This window comes from Lolium rigidum, chromosome 6 (assembly GCF_022539505.1).
Source record: "Lolium rigidum isolate FL_2022 chromosome 6, APGP_CSIRO_Lrig_0.1, whole genome shotgun sequence".
Classification (NCBI taxonomy): domain Eukaryota; kingdom Viridiplantae; phylum Streptophyta; class Magnoliopsida; order Poales; family Poaceae; genus Lolium; species Lolium rigidum.
The window spans coordinates 58,410,219-58,431,136 of record NC_061513.1 but is presented as its reverse complement, the minus strand read 5'-3'; the positions used below and the strand labels follow the sequence as shown (position 1 = coordinate 58,431,136).

Below are 20,918 nucleotides of genomic sequence, written 5' to 3'. Positions count from 1 at the left end.
TTGTATACTCCGTATGACTCAGATCCAAAAGATTCATTGGTTACACTTTCGAAAATTTAACCATGTTTGCCTAGTACATGCGTTTGCAGATATCTTCTGATGTATACTCCGTATGACCGGGATCTTCCCTAAACCCAAATGGTTGGTTGGTTGATTTGTACACTTAAAAAATTTAACCATGTTTGCCTAGCACATGTTTGCAGGTATCTTATGTTGTCTATACTCCCTATGACTCAGAACTTCCATAAAGCAAAATGATTGATTTGTATTCTAGAAAAGACTTAATTATGTGTCCTTTTTTGTTATCTTGACTACCTCAGATTCATATTACTTGTCACTAGTATGGGTATGGATGTACCCTAGAACAAAAATATGTCTAGATACATCTATATTAGTGGCAACTAATATGGATCGTACTGGCTATTATTGCCCGCGATATTAATCAATAGGTTTTCTGGTTACTCACATTTACTTTAAGAAATGCACTTTTTTTTTAGTATTCTTTTTCACGGAAGACCAAAACATAGATCTATATTTACAAAAGCACAAACAAGACAATGACCTTGGACCCAAAAGTATTCACATTACAATATTATAACATCCATGTATTCGCTCCCAGAATCAGCTTTGCTATTAAACAAAAATCTATTTTTCTACAACCAGCAGTCCTCATTCCTCCTCCTCATCGCTGTACTCCATTTCATGGTCATCACCTATTATATGCAACATACCGCCAGGACCAATAAACGCCTCTTCTACAATCAGCTGATGTAGACCTTCCCCAGGTATCCCTTGGAATCTCAGGAACGCATCGTAGAGCGACGAGTTATCCAGTTCCATCCTGTGGTCAGAGGTATGCTGCTGGTTAAACCGGCCTGGGAGTTTCGACCTGGTGTTGTAGCACTCCCCGCACAGGTCAAACCCGATTGCTTCCGTGCAATCCTTGCACTTGTATCGCTCCCCTCGGATCGGATAGACCTGCAAGGCATTTCATCAGTTCCATATTACCAAAAGGACAAGAGTAATTCAAGAAATGGCAATTGAAGCCAGGACACAACGGTGCTCATCAATTTCTTCCAATTGGATTCGGTGTTAAGGTTTTCTTTTGCATGTGACAAGATACTAGATGGTTTAAGAGACCACAAAAGTTGGTAGTGTCTATTATTGAACAGTGAGATCATAAATTTAAAAAATAAATCTTAGAATAAATTTCTAGTTTTTGATACCCTGCAGTTGATTTAAGGACTACTACATTTCATACTAGTGCAATATCTTAAAATAAAAGGTAAAACTGTGTTTATATTAAGAAAATGTTATAAGACAGATGCTAGAGCAGCTTACTAAATGGAACGTAAACTTTGTAATTGGTCCTCTAAGAGTGCAAGAATCAAAAGCATGTCGTTTTGTACATATAAATAATTACTTATGGTGAACATGTAAGGATAGATCGAAGAAAATTCATGAAACTAGAACAAGAACACTGTGACACTTAACTATTTATATTAATGGACATAGGTACTAAGATTAGTAGTACAAGTTATCCGTGAAAATGACTAAGTGGAGTAGGCCCTAACACTCAAGTAAATGTATCTTTTGGTTAATGTCTGCATATTACATACAGAGTGGTTCTTTTTGACAAAAAAAAAACATTTACTAGCTCTAAGGAAGTGTCTTGGTCTTAAAGAGACAACTAGGGGTCTCAACTCTCAACTAAGTCTTTCTGGGAAGTAGGACTACCAGAAAAAAGCTTTTTATTTGTTGGGTAACATCAATGATGCTATACTGGAAGATATACACGTCACACTGGATGGATGCTTGACTAAATACCAACAAGGTGGCAACAATTAAGATACAAAACTCAGAAAATCGTTGGGAAATTGTGAAAAAAAAAAAACCGTTTTATCTACCAATAGTGGCTCCACTGCTAAGGATAATCCACTGGATGGATGCTTGACTAAATACCGACAAGGTTCTGAACTACGACAGTTTCTACAGCTTGTACATACCCCACATGAGTCGCATCCAACTCCAGCGTGAACATTTGATAAGTCTAGATTCTTCTGTCCATAGGTTACCCCTTTTGATACTTTATCCATTTCATCTTTGCTGCATGAAGTACCTGAACCACAGACAGCACAGGAAAATGAATCAGGCATGCGCTTCATTTCAACACATAATTTACAAATATCTCAAGTTGTATTTCATGAAGGATAAGTAACCAATGCATGAGCTTTACTATGCCTAAAGAAACAGAAAAAAAATCTAAAATTTCCCATCTACATTGTGCCCTAGAATTTTTGGAAGAAATAAAAGAAGTGATATGATACCACATAGAGTTATGCTAGACAGTTCAAACAAAACAGTAGCAGAAGCTAACTCGCTCTCATGTAGTGTCAACCCCCTGTACCTGTTCTCGTTTTCTAACCCATGGTTGTTTCAAATTGCTTGGGTAATTCCACAACAAACTCTGAACCCTATTCGAACAGTTCAACTTCACACTCCTGACTCCACAGCTCACAGTACATTAATAACATATATATAACCATTGACCAACTATAACGGCTCTGGACATATCATATCAACATCATGTCTCTCTCGGTATGCACAAAGTCAATGAATATGGTATACAGAAATCTTACATATCTGAAAATTTTGGTGGCTAAATAAACATCACATGGGAGTAAATCATTTTATGTAGTGTAGCTGACACAAACCAGATACTGTATATTTTTTTATTTTCCATAAAGAGTTCCTGGCACACATAATAGTAGAGTGTATTTTATATTAAAACAGTTATGATAAAGGTAATCTTTATTGATCAAATAAGTGACAGCACAACTGCTGAAGGTGTAAGCATCATTGTTGGTGCTTATTCTAAGTCCAAAGCACTGTTAAGGAAAATAATAGCAGACCAAAAGCCATCAATATGGTAACTCAGGAGTCAGGATAAACAACTCAATTTAAAAGGTTTACATTTAGCTAAACAGAGCAAGTCAAACACAAATTTCATGATTATCTTTTTGTGCGATCATGATGGACAGTATTATGTTGTTATAGGGTAAAGAGCTATATTATGTTATATGTGAACCTGATCTTGGGAAACAAATTACCTGAAGATGATCCTTCAGGGTTGCATTGAGTGCTCTCAGACAGAAGTTTCTTGCGTCTTGATTCGTGTTCTGCTGGAAAATATTCTTCCAGAAAGTGGTCAAGATCTAAACAAACATTAGGATAACTTCCGGGATGAAGACCTCCACAAACTTGACATTTCAATGCTTCATCACCTAACGAAGGCAAACAAGACATGCAATACACTTCCCACAAAACCAAGATATGTCAGTTTCTGAAAAGATAAGAAAAGCCACAAAAACTGAGCAGCCTTTTATTCCAAATTTAGAGCTTACCATGACCGCAGTTAAGAACAGCAGGTTGATATAGCAGATCCTTACAGAGAGGACATGACACATCCTCTAACTTTACTTTCTTTGAACACTCGTTCATTGTATTGTCATCAACTGAAACTTCACCTGGGAATCCAGTCTTGCCATCTTCAAGCTTGTTGTCCCCATCTTTTCCATTTTCTTCAAAAAGCAGCACAGCTTATGAATAAAGACTAAGCTGAGGCAGATATTATTGCAATCACATAAAAGAATTCTTACCATAATTATTGCCCTTGGAGTTTAAAAACTCAATATTTTGTGGAGAGTATGCATCCATGAACTTCTCTAGCTCTGAAATGACGCAGTTAGAACATAATAATAGACCATACTTCATAACAAGTAACATGTGAGTACTAATTCATAAAATAATGGAAACGGGCATTAGAATGGGAAAATCAATTTGGTTCAAATGTACTATAGTTCTGGAAATCTGATGCTAGAAGAAATAGATTTATACTTCGAAATAGACAGAGAAATGTGAGTTTCAACAACCGTGTTGCCAATAAGGCACCAGTGTCGGCGAAGTAATGAGAGGGACCATCCTAACCTAAGCCAACAGCCCAAAACCTCACAGATATTCACTTAATACCCCTACCAAGTTCTGATCCAACCTGATAATCCCTATCTCGACCAATCAATTTGGTTGTGATGGATTTGAATACAATTGAGGATTGTAAGTTCAGTAAACTGGTGGTATTTTGAATTATGGGCATCATTTGCACAATAACTTTGGAAAAAATACCTTCACAGAAGAAAAACTCTTAACATGATTTAGAAAATAAAAAAGAACTAGTTCCATAAGAACTTCAGATCTACACTCAAAATATAATACATGTTGTGTTGGCAAGAAGCAAGATAAATAAGCCCTTAGTATTTTTTCTATTAGGAAAATGGGTCGAAATGCTTTGGGCATTGAGCGCTCACCTAGTACTTCTTTTTCCCTTTTCTTGTATTCGACAGGTTCAAGCTTTACAAGCAAGTGATGGAGGAGCGGGCAGATACTAGGAAAATGATTATAAGGCCGCCTGCATATCGCACAATGGGATTCCTGGGCGTTATGCATCGCATGGTGGACGCACCAGAAACATGACATATGACCACATGCTGCACCGACAAACAATGAATGAGATTGGAGAAGTACACTCAATTTTCTTTTGGATCAGCCTACAAGAAGAAACCCTTACCAATAACAATTGGTTTGTAGAGAAGCTCCCTGCAAGACATATTCAACATGCATTAGAGATCATTAGTAACTGAATGCTCATCAAAGAGAAAAAGAGAGTCAATCTGATTTTTTTGTATAAAAGGTGATCAAAATAAAATTAGGAAGGTATGAGATCATTAGCAAATCTATGCGGAATCAAAGCCACCACGGCTCATTGCTCGGCAAATAACATAATTGAAGCAACCAGGATAATGTTTTAGGGAAAAAAACAAAATTAAGAGCCACCATCCCAATCAATTTACTTATGTTCCTTAGTGTTCCATGAGGTGTCGAATTAAGCCGATATAAGGACTTTAAATATGTGACGCGTAGTCAAGTTCTCACTAGACCATCCAAACCATAGCCGTGTGCATATGTGGCAACATTTCGTTATTGGTATTCCTAGATAGATTGGAGATGATCTAGAGTATGCAATTATCGAATATCGATACACACAAATACAGGAGGGCGAGTACGTAGCACGACCGAATCCGCAATCGGATCAAAACTAGGGCGCGTAATCAACAGCGCAGCACGCGTTTCCACAACCCACGCAGGGATACTTGTGCCCATGGCCAGTTAGCCACGGCAACAGAGGAGAAGACAGAAAGGGCGACGGGGAACTCACAGGCATACGCAGCACTGGAACCGCGGGTCCTCCAGATCGCCGAAGCCAGCTCCGGCGGAGGCGGCGGCGGCCTCCTCCTTAATCTCCGGCGCGTGGCTCCCGCTGCGGTCCTCGGAGGCCATCTTCCTCGATTGGCTCCCTCGGCGGACGGCGGACGGCGGATGGGGGATTCTGCCACAAGGTTCCGGGTCACCAGATGCGACTATGCGAGTGCGCGAGAGGACGGGGGCCAACCCGCAGCGGTTTGGGCCTTGGGCGAGAAGAAGGAAATCGACAAAGTGGCCGCTTCACGGCCGGGTAGTCTAGTCCGGTCAGGTCGTTTTCTGTATTGGGTTTTTTTTAATAATTAATACCACATATATTTATATTTAGGGTTAAGTGCATTTTGGTCCCTCAAGTCTTGCACCCTCAACTCTGTTTTGGCCTAAATCTGCCCTTAAACTCTTAATTAAGTTTAATTTTAGTCCCTAACAGCTATTTAATGATGGTTGGCCGGTTTTTGACTCTCTTTTTTTTTGCTACCGTGGACAAAATTGGTCGGTTTTAATGTACGTGGGATCTTATCCTCAGTTAACATATAGAAGAAATTGAACTAGTAGACACTACCAACTGCATCCACACCATAACCCTCGCTTCGCCTAACCCTAGGCGACTTGGGGGCGATCCCCACCGCCGGCCGCCTGACACCTCCCTCCTCGCCCCCTCCTCCCCGCCGTCGCCGGAAGACCCGCAGGGAAAAGCCTTGGCGGAGACGGCGGCGGCGGGGACTTCATCCCTCGCGTGGTGGCGGCTTCCCTGGCGGCGGCGGTGTGCGTCTCCGGCGGCTCCAGCATGGAGTTGCCGCGGGTGTGCGGCGGCGTGAACGTCTCCACGGTGGTGGAACGGCTTCCTACGCGATGGGATCGCCCTACTGGCGGCGGATCTTCGGATCGCCGGTGGTGAGGGCCCCTAGGGTTTCGGGAGGCGCTGCCGAGATGGTGGAGGCAGCGTCGCGTCAGAATAAAGGTGTTGGAGCTTGGTCCCCATCTCGGCAAGGCCACGTGTGGCGGCGCCGGTGAGCTGCTGACATAGGCATCCCCAATGGGCCTGCCGAAGAAAGTACCCGGGGTTTACTGAAGGCCCACGACCCGAAGGATAAGAAGATTCGGAAGCCCAAGATGTTATTAAGGAAAGCTAGAGTTGTAATAGGAGGCATTATTTGTAATCTTGCGGGAAGGGTTAGAAACCCTCCCGGACTCTGTAAACTTGTAAATCACGAATCCCTCGGCTCCACCTCCTATATAAGGGGGAGTCGAGGGACAAAGAAAGGATCGAATCATTGTCTCGTAAACCTTAGTTTTACAATCGTCGAGTACTTTTCGGCTGAAACCTTCAAGATCTACTTGCCCTCTACATCCAACGAAACCCTAGTCTACAACTTGTAGGCATTGACAAGTTAATACTTTGTCAATTGGCGCCGTCCGTGGGGATCTAGAGGCGACAAGGAGCTGATCTCGATGGCACGTTCAAGATCGTCGACTTCGTCGATAGCAAGCAACATAATGGACAGAGGTAAACAGATCGAAACTGGTCTCGTTGATTTTGTTACTCACCCGCCCTCCCGTTTGGATGCATGTGCGTATCTGGAGGAGCCCATGGAGATGACGTTCGGAAAGTTCCACTTCCGCGTCGAGAAAGAAGGAACGTATCGTCTAGAAATTCCGATCTCATCGGGGCTATCGACGGTCGATCCCGATTTTTCAAGCTCATCATCATCCATCGAGTCAGGCGACGAGGAGACTTCGTCGCCACGCTTCATCAGCACCAGAGCAAGCGAAAAACTCGCCAAGATCTTCAGCAACATGTCCTTCGAGTCATCCGCGGACTCCTATATAAGCGATGACTCAAGCGACACCGACAGCCTCGACTTCATCGACAAGTCCATCTCTATTGGAAAGGTCTTCACCAATCTTTACGATGGTGTCACCAAACCAAGCAAAGTTCGAACTCAAAATATCATCGGATCTGCGCCATCGGAGAAGCAAGTCGCGATCAGGAGGAAACATCAGAGGCTTTCGACGACTTGGGAAATCCATATGTCGATCCTTCTGACCTAAGGCGAGGTTTGGGCACTAAATATGTAGGGCCTACACCACGTGTTAGAGTCCAACTTCCACAAGCAGCATGGGATAGAGCAGCAAGAGCTATGGATGGTTCTCGAACCAATGGAGACAACCGCTACGGTCGAAGAATTACAGTGCCTACCAATATAGGCTCGCTCGAGTCGGAAGGGAATTAGAAAAACAGACAGCTCGATCCGAACGAGAAGAAAGAGGCAGCCTCAGCATCAAGCAGGCGAAGAGCGGAGTTAAGTCGACAATCAGGAACTTCGGGAGATAGCCACAGAGAAGCTCGAAGGAGGGCAAGATCTCGGCTACAAAATATACCTGAGGATGAAAGAGAGACTCTAATTCAAAACCTCGATATGTCTTTTATGTCAATCGACACGAGGGGGAATATCATCCCAAAAACACCAGAAGCAGGATACATGGCAACGCAAGCTTTCATCTTAGCGTCCGGGCCACCTCCTGGGGACCCGAGAGAAGCATTGTATAACATGACCATGGCAGGATGTGGGGCCATGGGAGCAACATTTGCAGCCACACCTCCCGAAGGAGCCGCAAGACAAAATAGCCCGAGACCTACTGCAGCAGTGCAAAATCCACCGGCACCAAGTGGAGTCAGAGATACGGCGGCTCAGACCAGGGTAGATAGAGCGCGACAAGGCAGAAGAGAACATCGGCAGTCACCAGAACTCGCTGATGCGTGCAGTTGACACACGTCCGTTGGGAACCCCAAGAGGAAGGTGTGATGCAGACAGTAGCAAGTTTTCCCTCAGAAAGAAACCAAGGTTTATCGAACCAGGAGGAGCCAAGAAGCACGTTGAAGGTTGATGGCGGCGGAGTGTAGTGCGGCGCAACACCAGGGATCCGGCGCCAACGTGGAACCTGCACAACACAACCAAAGTACTTTGCCCCAACGAAACAGTGAGGTTGTCAATCTCACCGGCTTGCTGTAACAAAGGATTAACCGTATTGTGTGGAAGATGATTGTTTGCAGAAAACAGTAGAAACAAGTATTGCGAGAGATTGTATGCGATGTAAAGAATAGGACCGGGGTCCACAGTTCACTAGAGGTGCCTCTCCCATAAGATAAAAGCATGTTGGGTGAACAAATTACAGTCCGGCAATTGACAAATAGAGAGGGCATAACAATGCACATACATGATATGATAAATATAGTGAGATTTAATTGGGCATTACGACAAAGTACATAGACCGCTATCCAAGCATGCATCTATGCCTAAAAAGTCCACCTTCAGAGTTATCATCCGAACCCCTTCCAGTATTAAGTTGCAAAACAACAGACAATTGCATTAAGTATGGTGCGTAATGTAATCAATAACTACATCCTTAGACATAGCATCAATGTTTTATCCCTAGTGGCAACAACGACATCCACAACCTTAGAACTTTCCGTCACTCGTCCCGCATTTAATGGAGGCATGAACCCACTATCGAGCATAAATACTCCCTCTTGGAGTTAAGAGCAAAAACTTGGCCGAGCCTCTACTAATAACGGAGAGCATGCAAGATCATAAACAACACATAGGTAATAACTTGATAATTAACATAACATAGTATTCTCTATCCATCGGATCTCGACAAACACAACATATAGTATTACGGATAGATGATCTTGATCATGTTAGGCAGCTCACAAGATCCAACAATGAAGCACAATGAGGAGAAGACAACCATCTAGCTACTGCTATGGACCCATAGTCCAGGGGTGAACTACTCACTCATCACTCCGGAGGCGACCATGGCGGTGAAGAGTTCTCCGGGAGTTGAATCCCCTCTCCGGCAGGGTGCCGGAGGAGATCTCCAGAATCCCCCGAGATGGGATTGGCGGCGGCGGCGTCTCGCATAGGTTTTCCGTATCGTGGCTCTCGGTATCGGGGGTTTCGCGACGGAGGCTTTAAGTAGGCGGAAGGGCAACGCGGGGGCCACACGAGGGCCCCACACGCCGGCCGGCGCGGCCGGGGCCGTGCCGCGCCGCCCTAGCGTGTCGGCGCCTCGTGGCCCCACTTCCTTTCCCCTCGGTCTTCCGGAAGCTTCGTGGCAAAATAGGACCCCGGGCGTTGATTTCGTCCAATTCCGAGAATATTTCTTTACTAGGATTTCTGAAACCAAAAACAGCAGAAAACAAAGAATCGGCTCTTCGGCATCTCGTTAATAGGTTAGTGCCGGAAAATGCATAAATACGACATATAATGTGTATAAAACATGTAGATATCATCAATAATGTAGCATGGAACATAAGAAATTATCGATACGTCGGAGACGTATCACTCGCTGAAGAAGATATGTGTGGACTCCCGTGTTTTACGCGACGGGTCCGGAAAACTCGAGTCCCCTCAGGATTCAAGTTACCTGATAGTTTCAAGAAATTTGATGGCCTACAAGATCCCGAGGATTGGCTAGTCGATTACCTCGAGACGGTAAAGCTGATAGGTGGGACTAGAGCAACAGCCATGCAGAGCATTCAGATACACCTGAGTGGAGCCGCAAGATCTTGGATAAAAAAGCTTCCTCCAGGTTCTATCGACAGCTGGGATAGCTTTGAGGATGTGTTTGTCAAGAACTTCCGATCAACCTGCAAAAAGCCGGCGACACTAGAGGAATTGAGATCATGTCGACAAAAGCATGATGAATCAATGAGGAAGTACATTCAAAGGTGGAACATCATTAAAAACTCGGCAGAGAATATATCTGACGAGAGAGCGACAGATGCTTTTGTAGCAGGAGTTCGACGAGGCGATTTTGTGGAGGACTTGGGAAGAACCAACCCAAGGACAGTATCGGCATTAATGGAAATAGAAAACAGATGGGCAGATGGCGAGGATGCCGTGCATAATAAACGACACAGGTCACCAGAGGAGGACCGCAGTCGAAATTTCCAAAATAGACGACGATTTTCTCGACAATTTGCGAGTTATGATGCACCTGGCCAAATCTCGGCTGGATTTCGAGCAAGCGCTGGAGGAAACAGTAGAGATGATTATCAAAGGAGCAACGAGCAGCGACGCGACAATAGAGATGACTCCCGAAATAATAGGCCGAATAATGGACCTAGGTTTCAGAGACCTTTTGTGTCCCCTAAGGAGATGATGAACGGGCCATGCCAAATGCACTTCTATGTCGACAACAATGGAAAGAGACAGTCAGGACACCTGCAAAAGGATTGCCGAAATTTTCAGGGCAATGCCGAGGTGGGCAGGGCACGCCAATGCCCAGGCGACAAATAGAAATCCGCAAGGGCCCAGGAGCGAGATCCACTTGCCACCTCCTCCCGCAATTACAGACGAAAATCGACATCAGCTCAGAATAGCGGCAGCACCAGCACCACCACCTTATGTTGATCCCAACTCTCATGGAGCGGTCTCGATGATTCAGAAAGGCAGGCCATCCAATAGAGCTCAGAAGGTAATCTCGCGACAGGTGTTCATGGTAGAGAAAATGCCTCCACCAACGGTTGAGTACCTCAATTGGTCAGGGCAAGATATTGGCTTCACGATAGCAGACTGATACGTCTCAAACGTATCTATAATTTCTTATGTTCCATGCTACTTTTATGATGATACTCACATGTTTTATACACATTATATGTCATATTTATGCATTTTCCGAAACTAACCTATTGACGAGATGCCGAAGGGCCAGTTGCTGTTTTCTGCTGTTTTTTGTTCCAGAAATCCTAGTAAGGAAATATTCTCGGAATCGGACGAAATCAATGCCCAGCATCCTATTTTTCCACGAAGCTTCCAGAACACCCGAGAGCCACCAGAGGGGGGCCATAGGGCCACCAGATGGCAGGGTGGCGCGGCCAGGGCCTGGGCCGCGCGCCCCTATTGTGTCACTGCCCCGTCAGCCCTCCGACTCCGCCTCTTCGCCTATTTAAGCCTCCTCGACCTAAAACCTCGATGCGAAAAAGCCACGGTACGAGAAACCTTCCAGAGACGCCGCCATCGCGAAGCCAAGATCTGGGGGACAGGAGTCTCTGTTCCGGCACGCCGCCGGGACGGGGAAGTGCCCCCGAAAGGCTCCTCCATCGACACCACCGCCATCTTCATCAACGTTGTTGTCTCCCATGAGGAGGGAGTAGTTCTCCATCTAGCCTAAGGGCTGTACCGGTAGCTATGTGGTTAAGTCTCTCTCCTATGTACTTCAATAAAATGATCTCATGAGCTGCCTTACATGATTGAGATTCATATGAGTTTTGTATCACTATTCATCTATGTGTCACTCTAGTGATGTTATTAAAGTACTCTATTCCTCCTCCATGGTGTAAAGGTGACAGTGTGTGCATCATGTAGTACTTGGTGTAGGTTATGATTGTAATCTCTTGTAGATTATGAAGTTAATTATTGCTATGATAGTATTGATGTGATCTATTCCTCCTTCATAGTGTGATGGTGACGAGTGTGCATGCTATGTTAGTACTTGGTGTAATTGCAATGATCTATCATGCACTCTAAGGTTATTTAAATATGAACATCGAATGTTGTGGAGCTTGTTAACTCCGGCATTGAGGTGCTCTTGTAGCCCTACGCAATTAGTGGTGTTCACCATCCAACAAGAGAGTGTAGAGTGGTTTTATTATGTGATCAATGTTGAGAGTGTCCACTAGTGAAAGTATGATCCCTAGGCCTTGTTTCTAAGCATCGAAACTCCGTTTACTTACTCGTTCGTTGCATGTTTACTCGCTGCCATATTTTATTCAGATTGCTATTACCACTCATATACATCCATACTACTTGTATTTCATTATCTCTTCGCCGAACTAGTGCACCTATACATCTGACAAGTGTATTAGGTGTGTTGGGGACACAAGAGACTTCTTGTATCGTGATTGCAGGGTTGCTTGAGAGGGATATCTTTGACCTCTTCCTCCCAGAGTTCGATAAACCTTGGGTGATCAATTAAGGGAAACTTGCCGCTGTTCTACAAACCTCTGCTCTTGGAGGCCCAACACTCGTCTACAGGAATAGAAGCGTGCGTAGACATCAAGCACTTTTCCGGCGCCGTTGTCGGGAGGAAAGGTAAAAGGCACTCATACTCCAGTCCCGTGTAAAAGTACTTTTCTCGTTGCCGTTGTGTGTGTGCTCGAAGCTATTACCTTTAGATCCTCGCAATTGCATCTTTTTGTTTCTTGTTTACACTAGTTAGGCATAATGGAAAACATCTCGTGAGCTTTTTGTACTATTTCCCGAGTCAAGACATGAATGGTTTAATGCGAAAATTAAAAAACCTATGGAACCTTATTTGCATGCTCGGTAGTAATATTAGTATGAACGCTTTGAACACCATTGTTGATAATGATATAGAAAATTCTAAGCTTGGGGATGTCGGTTTTGATGAAAATGATCTCTTTAGCCCTCCGGGTATTGAGGAGAAAGTTTATGTTGATTATGATATGCCTCCCATATATGATGATTATAATGATAGTGGTCTTTTGGTGTCGCCTACTATGGAGGACATATTTAATTATGATGATACTATACCTCCTATATTTGATGATGAGAATAATAATGATAGCTACTTTGTTGAATTTGCATCCACTACAACTAGTAAAATTGATTATGCTTATGTGGAGAGTAATAATTTTATGCATGAGACTCATGATAAGAATGCTTTATGTGATAGTTATATTGTTGAATTTGTTCATGATGCCACTGAAAGTTATTATGAGAGAGGAAAATATGGTTGTAGAAATTTTCATGTTAGTAAAACACCTCTCTATATGCTGAAATTTTTGAAGTTACACTTGTTTTATCCTTCTATGCTTGTTGCATTATGCTTCATGAATTTGTTTATTTACAAGATTCCTTTCCATAGAAAGTGGGTTAGGCTTAAATTTGTTTTGAATTTGCTTTTTGATGCTCTCTTTTGCTTCAACTACTATTTCTTACGAGTGCATCATTAAAACTGCTGAGCCCATCTTAATGGTTATAAAGAAAGCACTTCTTGGGAGATAACCCATGTATTATTTTACTACAGAAATTTTGTTTTATATTTGAGTCTTGGAAGTTGTTACTACTGTAGCAACCTCTCCTTATCTTACTTTATTGCATTGTTGTGCCAAGTGAAGTCTTTGATAGTAGGGTTGACACTAGATTTGGATTGCTGCCCGTAAACAGCATTTCTTGTCGTCACGAATTTGGGTATGATTCTCCGTAGGTAACTCAGAAAAATCTGCCAATTTACGGGAGTGATCATCGGATATGTACGCAACTTTCAGCTCAATTTGGGCATTTTCATCCGAGCAAGTCCGGTGCCTCTTTAAAATTCGCCTTTACGGATCTGTTCGTTTTGACGGATTCTGCCTTTTATTTCGCATTGCCTCTTTTGCTCGTGTTGGATGGATTTCTTTGTTCCATTAACTTCCAAGTAGCTTTGAGCAATGTCCGAAGTGTTAAGAATGATTGTGTCACCTCTCAACATGTGAATTTTTGATTATGCACTAACCCTCTAATGAGTTTGTTTTGAGTTTGGTGTGGAGGAAGTTTTCAAGGGTCAAGAGAGGAGGATGATACAATATGATCAAGAAGAGTGAAAAGTATAAGCTTGGGGATGCCCCCGTGGTTCATCCCTGGATATTCTAAGAAGACTCAAGCGTCTAAGCTTGGGGATGCCCAAGGCATCCCCTTCTTCATCGACAAATTATCAGGTTTCTTCTCTTGAAACTATATTTTTATTCGGTCACATCTTATGTACTTTACTTGGAGCGTCTGTGTGCTTTTATTTTCGTTTTGTTATTTTCATTCTCTGAATAAATGCTTGTGTGGGAGAGAGACACGCTCCGCTGTTTCGTATGAACACATATGTTCTTAGCTTTATCTTCAATGTTCATCGCGAAAGTTGGACTATTTCATTCATTGTTATATGGTTGGAAACGGAAAATGCCGCATGTGGTAAATGGTTTAATGTCTTGAATAATGTGATACTTGGCAATTGTTGTGCTCATATAGATCATGTTTAAGCTCTTGCATCATGTACTTTGTACCCATTAATGAATAACTACATAGAGCTTGTTAAAATTTGGTTTGCATGATTGATCTCTAGAGTCTAGATATTTTCTGGTTGAGGTGTTTGAACAACAAGGAGACAATATAAAGTCTTATAATAGTTACAATATGTTCATATGTGAGCTTTGCTGCACCTTTTGTACTTGAGTTTGCTTCAAACAACCTTGCTAGCCTAGCCTTGTATTGAGAGGAATTCTTCTCATGCATCCAAATCCTTGAGCCAATAACCATGCCATTTGTGTCCACCATACCTACCTACTACATGGTATTTCTCCGCCATTCCAAAGTAAATTACTTGAGTGCTACCTCTAAAATTCTATCCTTTGTCTTTGCAATATATAGCTCATGGGAAAAATAGCTTAAAAACTATTGTGGTGAAGAATATGTACTTATGTGTCTTATTTCTTAATAAGTTGCTTGTTGAGCGGTAACCATGTTTCTGGGGACGCCATCAACTCTTTTACCTTTGTTGAATATCATGTGAGTTGCTATGCATGTTCGTCTTGTCTGAAGTAAGGGCGATTTTCATGATCATATGGTTTGAGTATGCATATTGTTAGACAAGAACATTGGGCCGCTAACTAAAGCCATGATTCATGGTGGAAGTTTCAGTGTGGACAATCAATCCTCAATCTCTTATGAGAATTTTAACTGTTGTTGTATGCTTATGCATTAAAGAGGAGTCCATTATCTGTTGTCTATGTTGTCCCGGTATGGATGTCTAAGTTGAGAATAATCAAAAGCGAGAAATCCAATGCGAGCTTTCTCCTTAGACCTTTGTACAGGTGGCATAGAGGTACCCCTTTGCGACACTTGGTTGGAACATATGATGTGCAATGATAATCCGTATTAATCCAAGCTAATTAGGACAAGGTGCGAGCACTATTAGTATACTATGCATGAGGCTTGCAACTTATAGGATGTCTTATACATAACACATATGCTTTATTACTACCGTTGACAAAATTGTTTCTTGTTTTCAAAATGAAAAGCTCTAGCACAAATATAGTAATCAATGCTTCCCTCTGCGAAGGGCCATCTTTTACTTTATTGTTGAGTCAGTTTACCTACTTCTTTCTATCTTAGAAGCAAACACTTGTGTCAACCGTGTGCATTGATTCTTACATGTTTACCTATTGCACTTGTTATATTACTTTGTGTTGACAATTATCCATGAGATATATATGTTGAAGTTGAAAGCAACCGCTGAAACTTATATCTCCCTTTGTGTTGCTTCAATGCCTTTACTTTGAATCTATTGCTTTATGAGTAACTCTTATGCAAGTCTTATTGATGCTTGTCTTGAAAGTATTATTCATGAAAAGTCTTTGTTATATGGTTCATTTGTTTACTCATTGTCTTTACCATTGCTTCGAATCGCTGCATTCATCTCATATGCTTTACAATAGTATTGATCAAGATTATGATAGCATGTCACTTCAGAAATTATCCTTGTTATCGTTTACCTACTCGAGGGCGAGTAGGAACTAAGCTTGGGGATGCTTGATACGTCTCAAACGTATCTATAATTTCTTATGTTCCATGCTACTTTTATGATGATACTCACATGTTTTATACACATTATATGTCATATTTATGCGTTTTCCGGAACTAACCTATTGACGAGATGCCGAAGGGTCGAGCTTGTCGTTTTCTGCTGTTTTTGGTTCCAGAAATCCTAGTAAGGAAATATTCTCGGAATCGGACGAAACCAATGCCCAGCATCCTATTTTTCCACGAAGCTTCCAGAACACCCGAGAGCCACCAGAGGGGGGCCACAGGGCCACCAGATGACAGGGTGGCACGGCCAGGGCCTGGGCCGCGCCCCCCTATTGTGTCACTGCCCCGTCCTCGACCTAAAACCTCGATACGAAAAAGGCACGGTACGAGAAACCTTCCAGAGCCGCCGCCATCGCGAAGCCAAGATCTGGGGGACAGGAGTCTCTGTTCCGGCACGCCGCCGGGACGGGGAAGTGCCCCCTGAAGGCTCCTCCATCGACACCACCGCCATCTTCATCAACGCTGATGTCTCCCATGAGGAGGGAGTAGTTCTCCATCGAGGCTAAGGGCTGTACCGGTAGCTATGTGGTTAAATCTCTCTCCTATGTACTTCAATACAATGATCTCATGAGCTGCCTTACATGATTGAGATTCATATGAGTTTTGTATCACTATTCATCTATGTGTTACTCTAGTGATGTTATTAAAGTACTCTAGTCCTCCTCCATGGTGTAAAGGTGACAAGTGTGTGCATCATGTAGTACTTGGCGTAGGTTATGATTGTAATCTCTTGTAGATTATGAAGTTAATTATTGCTATGATAGTATTGATGTGATCTATTCCTCCTTCATAGTGTGATGGTGACAGTGTGCATGCTATGTTAGTACTTGGTGTAATTGCAATGATCTATCATGCACTCTAAGGTTATTTAAATATGAACATCGAATGTTGTGGAGCTTGTTAACTCCGGCATTGAGGTGCTCTTGTAGCCCTACGCAATTAGTGGTGTTCATCATCCAACAAGAGAGTGTAGAGTGGTTTTATTATGTGATCAATGTTGAGAGTGTCCACTAGTGAAAGTATGATCCCTAGGCCTTGTTTCTAAGCATCGAAACTCCGTTTACTTACTCGTTCGTTGCATGTTTACTCGCTGCCATATTTTATTCAGATTGCTATTACCACTCATATACATCCATACTACTTGTATTTCACTATCTCTTCGTCGAACTAGTGCACCTATACATATGACAAGTGTATTAGGTGTGTTGGGGACACAAGAGACTTCTTGTATCGTGATTGCAGGGTTGCTTGAGAGGGATATCTTTGACCTCTTCCTCCCTGAGTTCGATAAACCTTGGGTGATCCACTTAAGGGAAAATTGATGCTGTTCTACAAACCTCTGCTCTTGGAGGCCCAACACTGTCTACAGGAATAGAAGCGTGCGTAGACATCACAGACCATCCGCAGCAAGTTCCTCGACCAGGGCAGTCAGCACTTATCTTACCAGCAGTAATCGCGGGATTCAACGTATCGAGAGTATTCATAGACGGCGGCAGCAGCCTAAACCTTATGTACACAGATACGCTAAGGAAGATGAACATCTCCCTAGCAAATTTAAAGCCAACTGATACGCGTTTCCATGGAATTACGCCAGAGAAGCCAAGTTATCCACTGGGAAAAATCAATCTCGACGTTCAGTTTGGGACCCGAGAAAATTACAGGATAGAGAAGTTGGAGTTCGAAGTCGTGGATTTCCCGTCACAGTATCACGCCTTGTTGGGGCGGCCAGCATATGCCAGGTTTATGGTAGTACCACATTATACATACTTATTGTGGAGGTTACCTGGGCCTAAGGGACCAATCACAGTCAAAGGAAGCTTTGCACTAGCCGATAAATGTGACAAGTATTTTCATCGATTATCAGAAACTTTCGGGATGCAAGCAGAATACATGGAATCAAGGCTTACGACCGATTATGATGTGCTACCAGATGTGGGGAGGCCTAATAAAGAGCCAACCTTTAACACTGCAAAGGATTCCAAGGAGGTGCAGATTCACCCAACAGATCCGAAGAAGACGACGTCCATCGCAACAAACATGGACCTCGCATAGGAAAGCGCGCTCGTCAAGTTCCTCCGTGAGCACTGGAAAATCTTCGCATGGTGTCCAGCTGACATGCCAGGAGTACCCAGGGAACTTGCCGAGCACCACCTAAACTTGGATCCACTTGCGAGACCAATAAAACAACCTTTGCGGCATTTTTCGGAGCCAAACTGCAAAGCTATGCTGTCAGAGCTTGATCGACTAAGAGAAGCTGGTTTCATCAAGGAACTACATACAGAGGCCACATGGGTAGCAAACCCAGTATTGGTCCTGAAGAAAAACACTAAAGTCCTTTGCATGTGTGTCGACTTTACGTGTCTCAACAAACATTGTCCAAAGGATCACTTTCCCCTCCCGAGGATCGATCAAATTATCGACTCCACGGCAGGATGTGAACGTCTTTCCTTCTTGGATGCTTACTCTGGTTATAACCAGATCAGATTGAAAGAAGAAGATGAAGTCAAAACAGCGTTCATCACACCTTATGGCGTGTTTTGCTATCGAACAATGCCTTTTGGTTTGAAAAACGCGGGAGCAACGTATCAGCGGATGATGCAGAAATGTTTAGCAACACAGATTGGGAAAAATGTACAAGTGTACATCGACGACGTCGTCATAACATCAAGAAAGGGGGCAACGTTAATCGAGGACTTAAAGGAAACTTTCGACAACCTCGACAAATTTTGTCTCAAGTTGAATCCGACGAAGTGTTCTTTCGGCGTCCCTGCAGGAGAACTTCTCGGGTTCCTAGTCTCAGCAACAGGGATCGAAGCTAATCCCGAGAAAATCCAAGCTATCGTAACAATGAGGAAGCCAACAAAGTTGAAAGAGATACAACAGCTAACTGGGCGAGTCGCAGCTTTAAGCAGATTCGTTGCCAGGCTGGGAGAAAAGGCGTTACCGTTCTACGCCCTAATCAAACAAGGAGAGAAGTTTCAGTGGAATGAAGAAGCAGATAGAGCTTTCGAGGATCTTAAACGCGCAATCTCGACACCACCAATCTTGGTGGCGCCAAAAGAGAAGGAACCCCTCCTGCTGTACATTGCAGCTACACCCCAGGTGGTCAGCATGGCGCTAGTAGTCAAAAGAGAAGAAGAAGGAAAACTCCATGGAGTGCAGAGGCCAGTATATTTCATTAGTGAAGTATTATCGCCTTCAAAACAGAGGTACCCGCAATACCAAAAACTAGCATATGGAGTATTTACAACCGCGAGAAAATTGCGGCACTATTTTTCGGCGCATCCGATAATAGTGGTCAATGAGGCGCCTTTATCCAGTATACTCAACAATCCAGAAGCTACAGGCCGTGTCTCCCTTTGGGGAATAGAACTTTCTCCTCGGGACATCACGTATGAAAAAAGAAAGGCAATAAAGTCGCAAATTTTACCAGATTTCATTGCAGAGTGGATGGAGTTGCAAAACACAGGACCTCCGGATTTATCGAGAACCTGGACTACGAACTTCGACGGGTCCAAGAGGTTAGAAGGAGCGGGAGCAGGGGTGATACTCATATCACCTGGAGGCGACAAACTAAAATATGTCTTACGGATGACGTTTCCAAACGCGTCTAGCAATGAGGCAGAATACGAAGCTCTTATACACGGGATGAAGATGGCAAAAGCTTGTGGCGCAACTCGACTAAAAATCTTTGGCGACTCACAATTGGTGGCTCAGCAAGTCATGAACCAGTGTGACGCAGTCAATGATAGCATGATGGCATACAAGGAAGTATATAACGAGCTCGAGAAACAATTTGATGGATGCGAAGTAAATCACATCAGCAGGCTCAGCAATGACGAAGCCGATGTTCTTGCAAACATTGGGTCGCAGTGTCTCGCGATTCCTCCGGGCGTATTCTGGGAGGAAATAACAGAGAGATCCACGAAGCAGAAGAAATCAACAAAGAAGGAGAAGGATGAGAAACCCTCGGGGGCCGTGAAAGAAACATTGGAAGAAGAAGAAGAGGAACAGGATCTAGTACTGATGGTGCAAATCCCATGGATGCAGGCGTACATATCATATATCCTAAGGAAAACAATACCCGGCGATCCAGTTGAAGCAAGGCGAGTTATTAGACGATCCAAAGCTTTCACGGTGGTCAAAGGGGAGTTGTACAAACGTAGTATTTCGGGTGTGTTACAAAGGTGCGTTACACCCGAAGAAGGAAGGATAATTCTGAAGGACGTACACGAAGGAATATGTGGTCACCACGCAAGCGATCGAGCTATTGCGGCCAAGGTTTTTCGAGCTGGATTTTACCTGGTTGACAGCAATTGAGGACGCAAAAGAGATAGTGCGAACTTGTGATGCGTGTCAGAGATTTGCCGCAAAACCTCACTCTCCGGCAGCAGAATTGATGCCAATACCATTGTCTTGGCCCTTTGCTCAATGGGGCCTCGACATGGTGGGGAAATTACACAAAGCTTCGCCAGGAGGATACGAGTACATGCTCGTCGCTGTCGAAAAATTTACAAAGTGGATAGAAGCCAAGCCAATAAATTCACCAGATGCAGCATCAGCAATAAAATTCGTGAAGGGCATTGTTTTTCGGTTTGGAGTACCTCATAGCATCGTCACGGACAATGGCAGTAACTTCACATCCAAGGAATTCATGGCGTACTGCGCAGAGATAGGCATCAAATTGCAGTTTGCGTCAGTGGCACACCCTCAAACCAACGTCCAAGTCGAGAAAGCCAATGGTATCATCTGCAATGGCATCAAGAAGCGTTTATTAGGACCACTGGAAAAAGCTCGACATACTTGGCCAGAGGAGCTGCCGAGTGTGTTATGGAGCATCCGAACAACACCAAATACGGCGACACAGGAGACTCCGTTTTCCTGGTCCATGGAGCAGAGGCAGTACTGCCGATAGAAATAGAGCACGACTCTCCTAGAGTCACGGAGTATAACGAG

The 20,918-nt window shown here is 43.5% G+C and overlaps 1 protein-coding gene across 1 annotated transcript; it reads right to left on the bottom strand.

Annotated features, from left to right (window-relative positions):
• Positions 1-511: 511 nt before the first annotated feature.
• Positions 512-5,504, bottom strand: LOC124666325 (E3 ubiquitin-protein ligase PRT1-like). Its single transcript, XM_047203667.1, has 8 exons — positions 5,273-5,504; positions 4,625-4,653; positions 4,365-4,544; positions 3,660-3,731; positions 3,405-3,581; positions 3,111-3,314; positions 2,007-2,119; positions 512-978 (listed from the first exon to the last, which is right to left on the bottom strand). Exons 1-8 carry the CDS (start codon positions 5,392-5,394, stop codon positions 670-672), a joined length of 1,206 nt encoding a protein of 401 aa, XP_047059623.1. The 5' UTR covers positions 5,395-5,504; the 3' UTR covers positions 512-669.
• Between the last annotated feature and the right edge of the window lie 15,414 nt (positions 5,505-20,918).

Bases quoted from the DNA above. Each gene is read 5' to 3' on its own strand.
- LOC124666325 (XM_047203667.1), bottom strand. From the start codon at position 5,394: ATGGCCTCCGAGGACCGCAGCGGGAGCCACGCGCCGGAGATTAAGGAG. The intron at 3,732-4,364 runs GTGAGCGCTCAA...GCGTCATTTCAG, and splicing joins AAGGGAAAAAGAAGTACTAG to AGCTAGAGAAGTTCATGGAT. The intron at 979-2,006 runs GTATGTACAAGC...AATGCCTTGCAG, and splicing joins TTGGATGCGACTCATGTGGG to GTCTATCCGATCCGAGGGGA.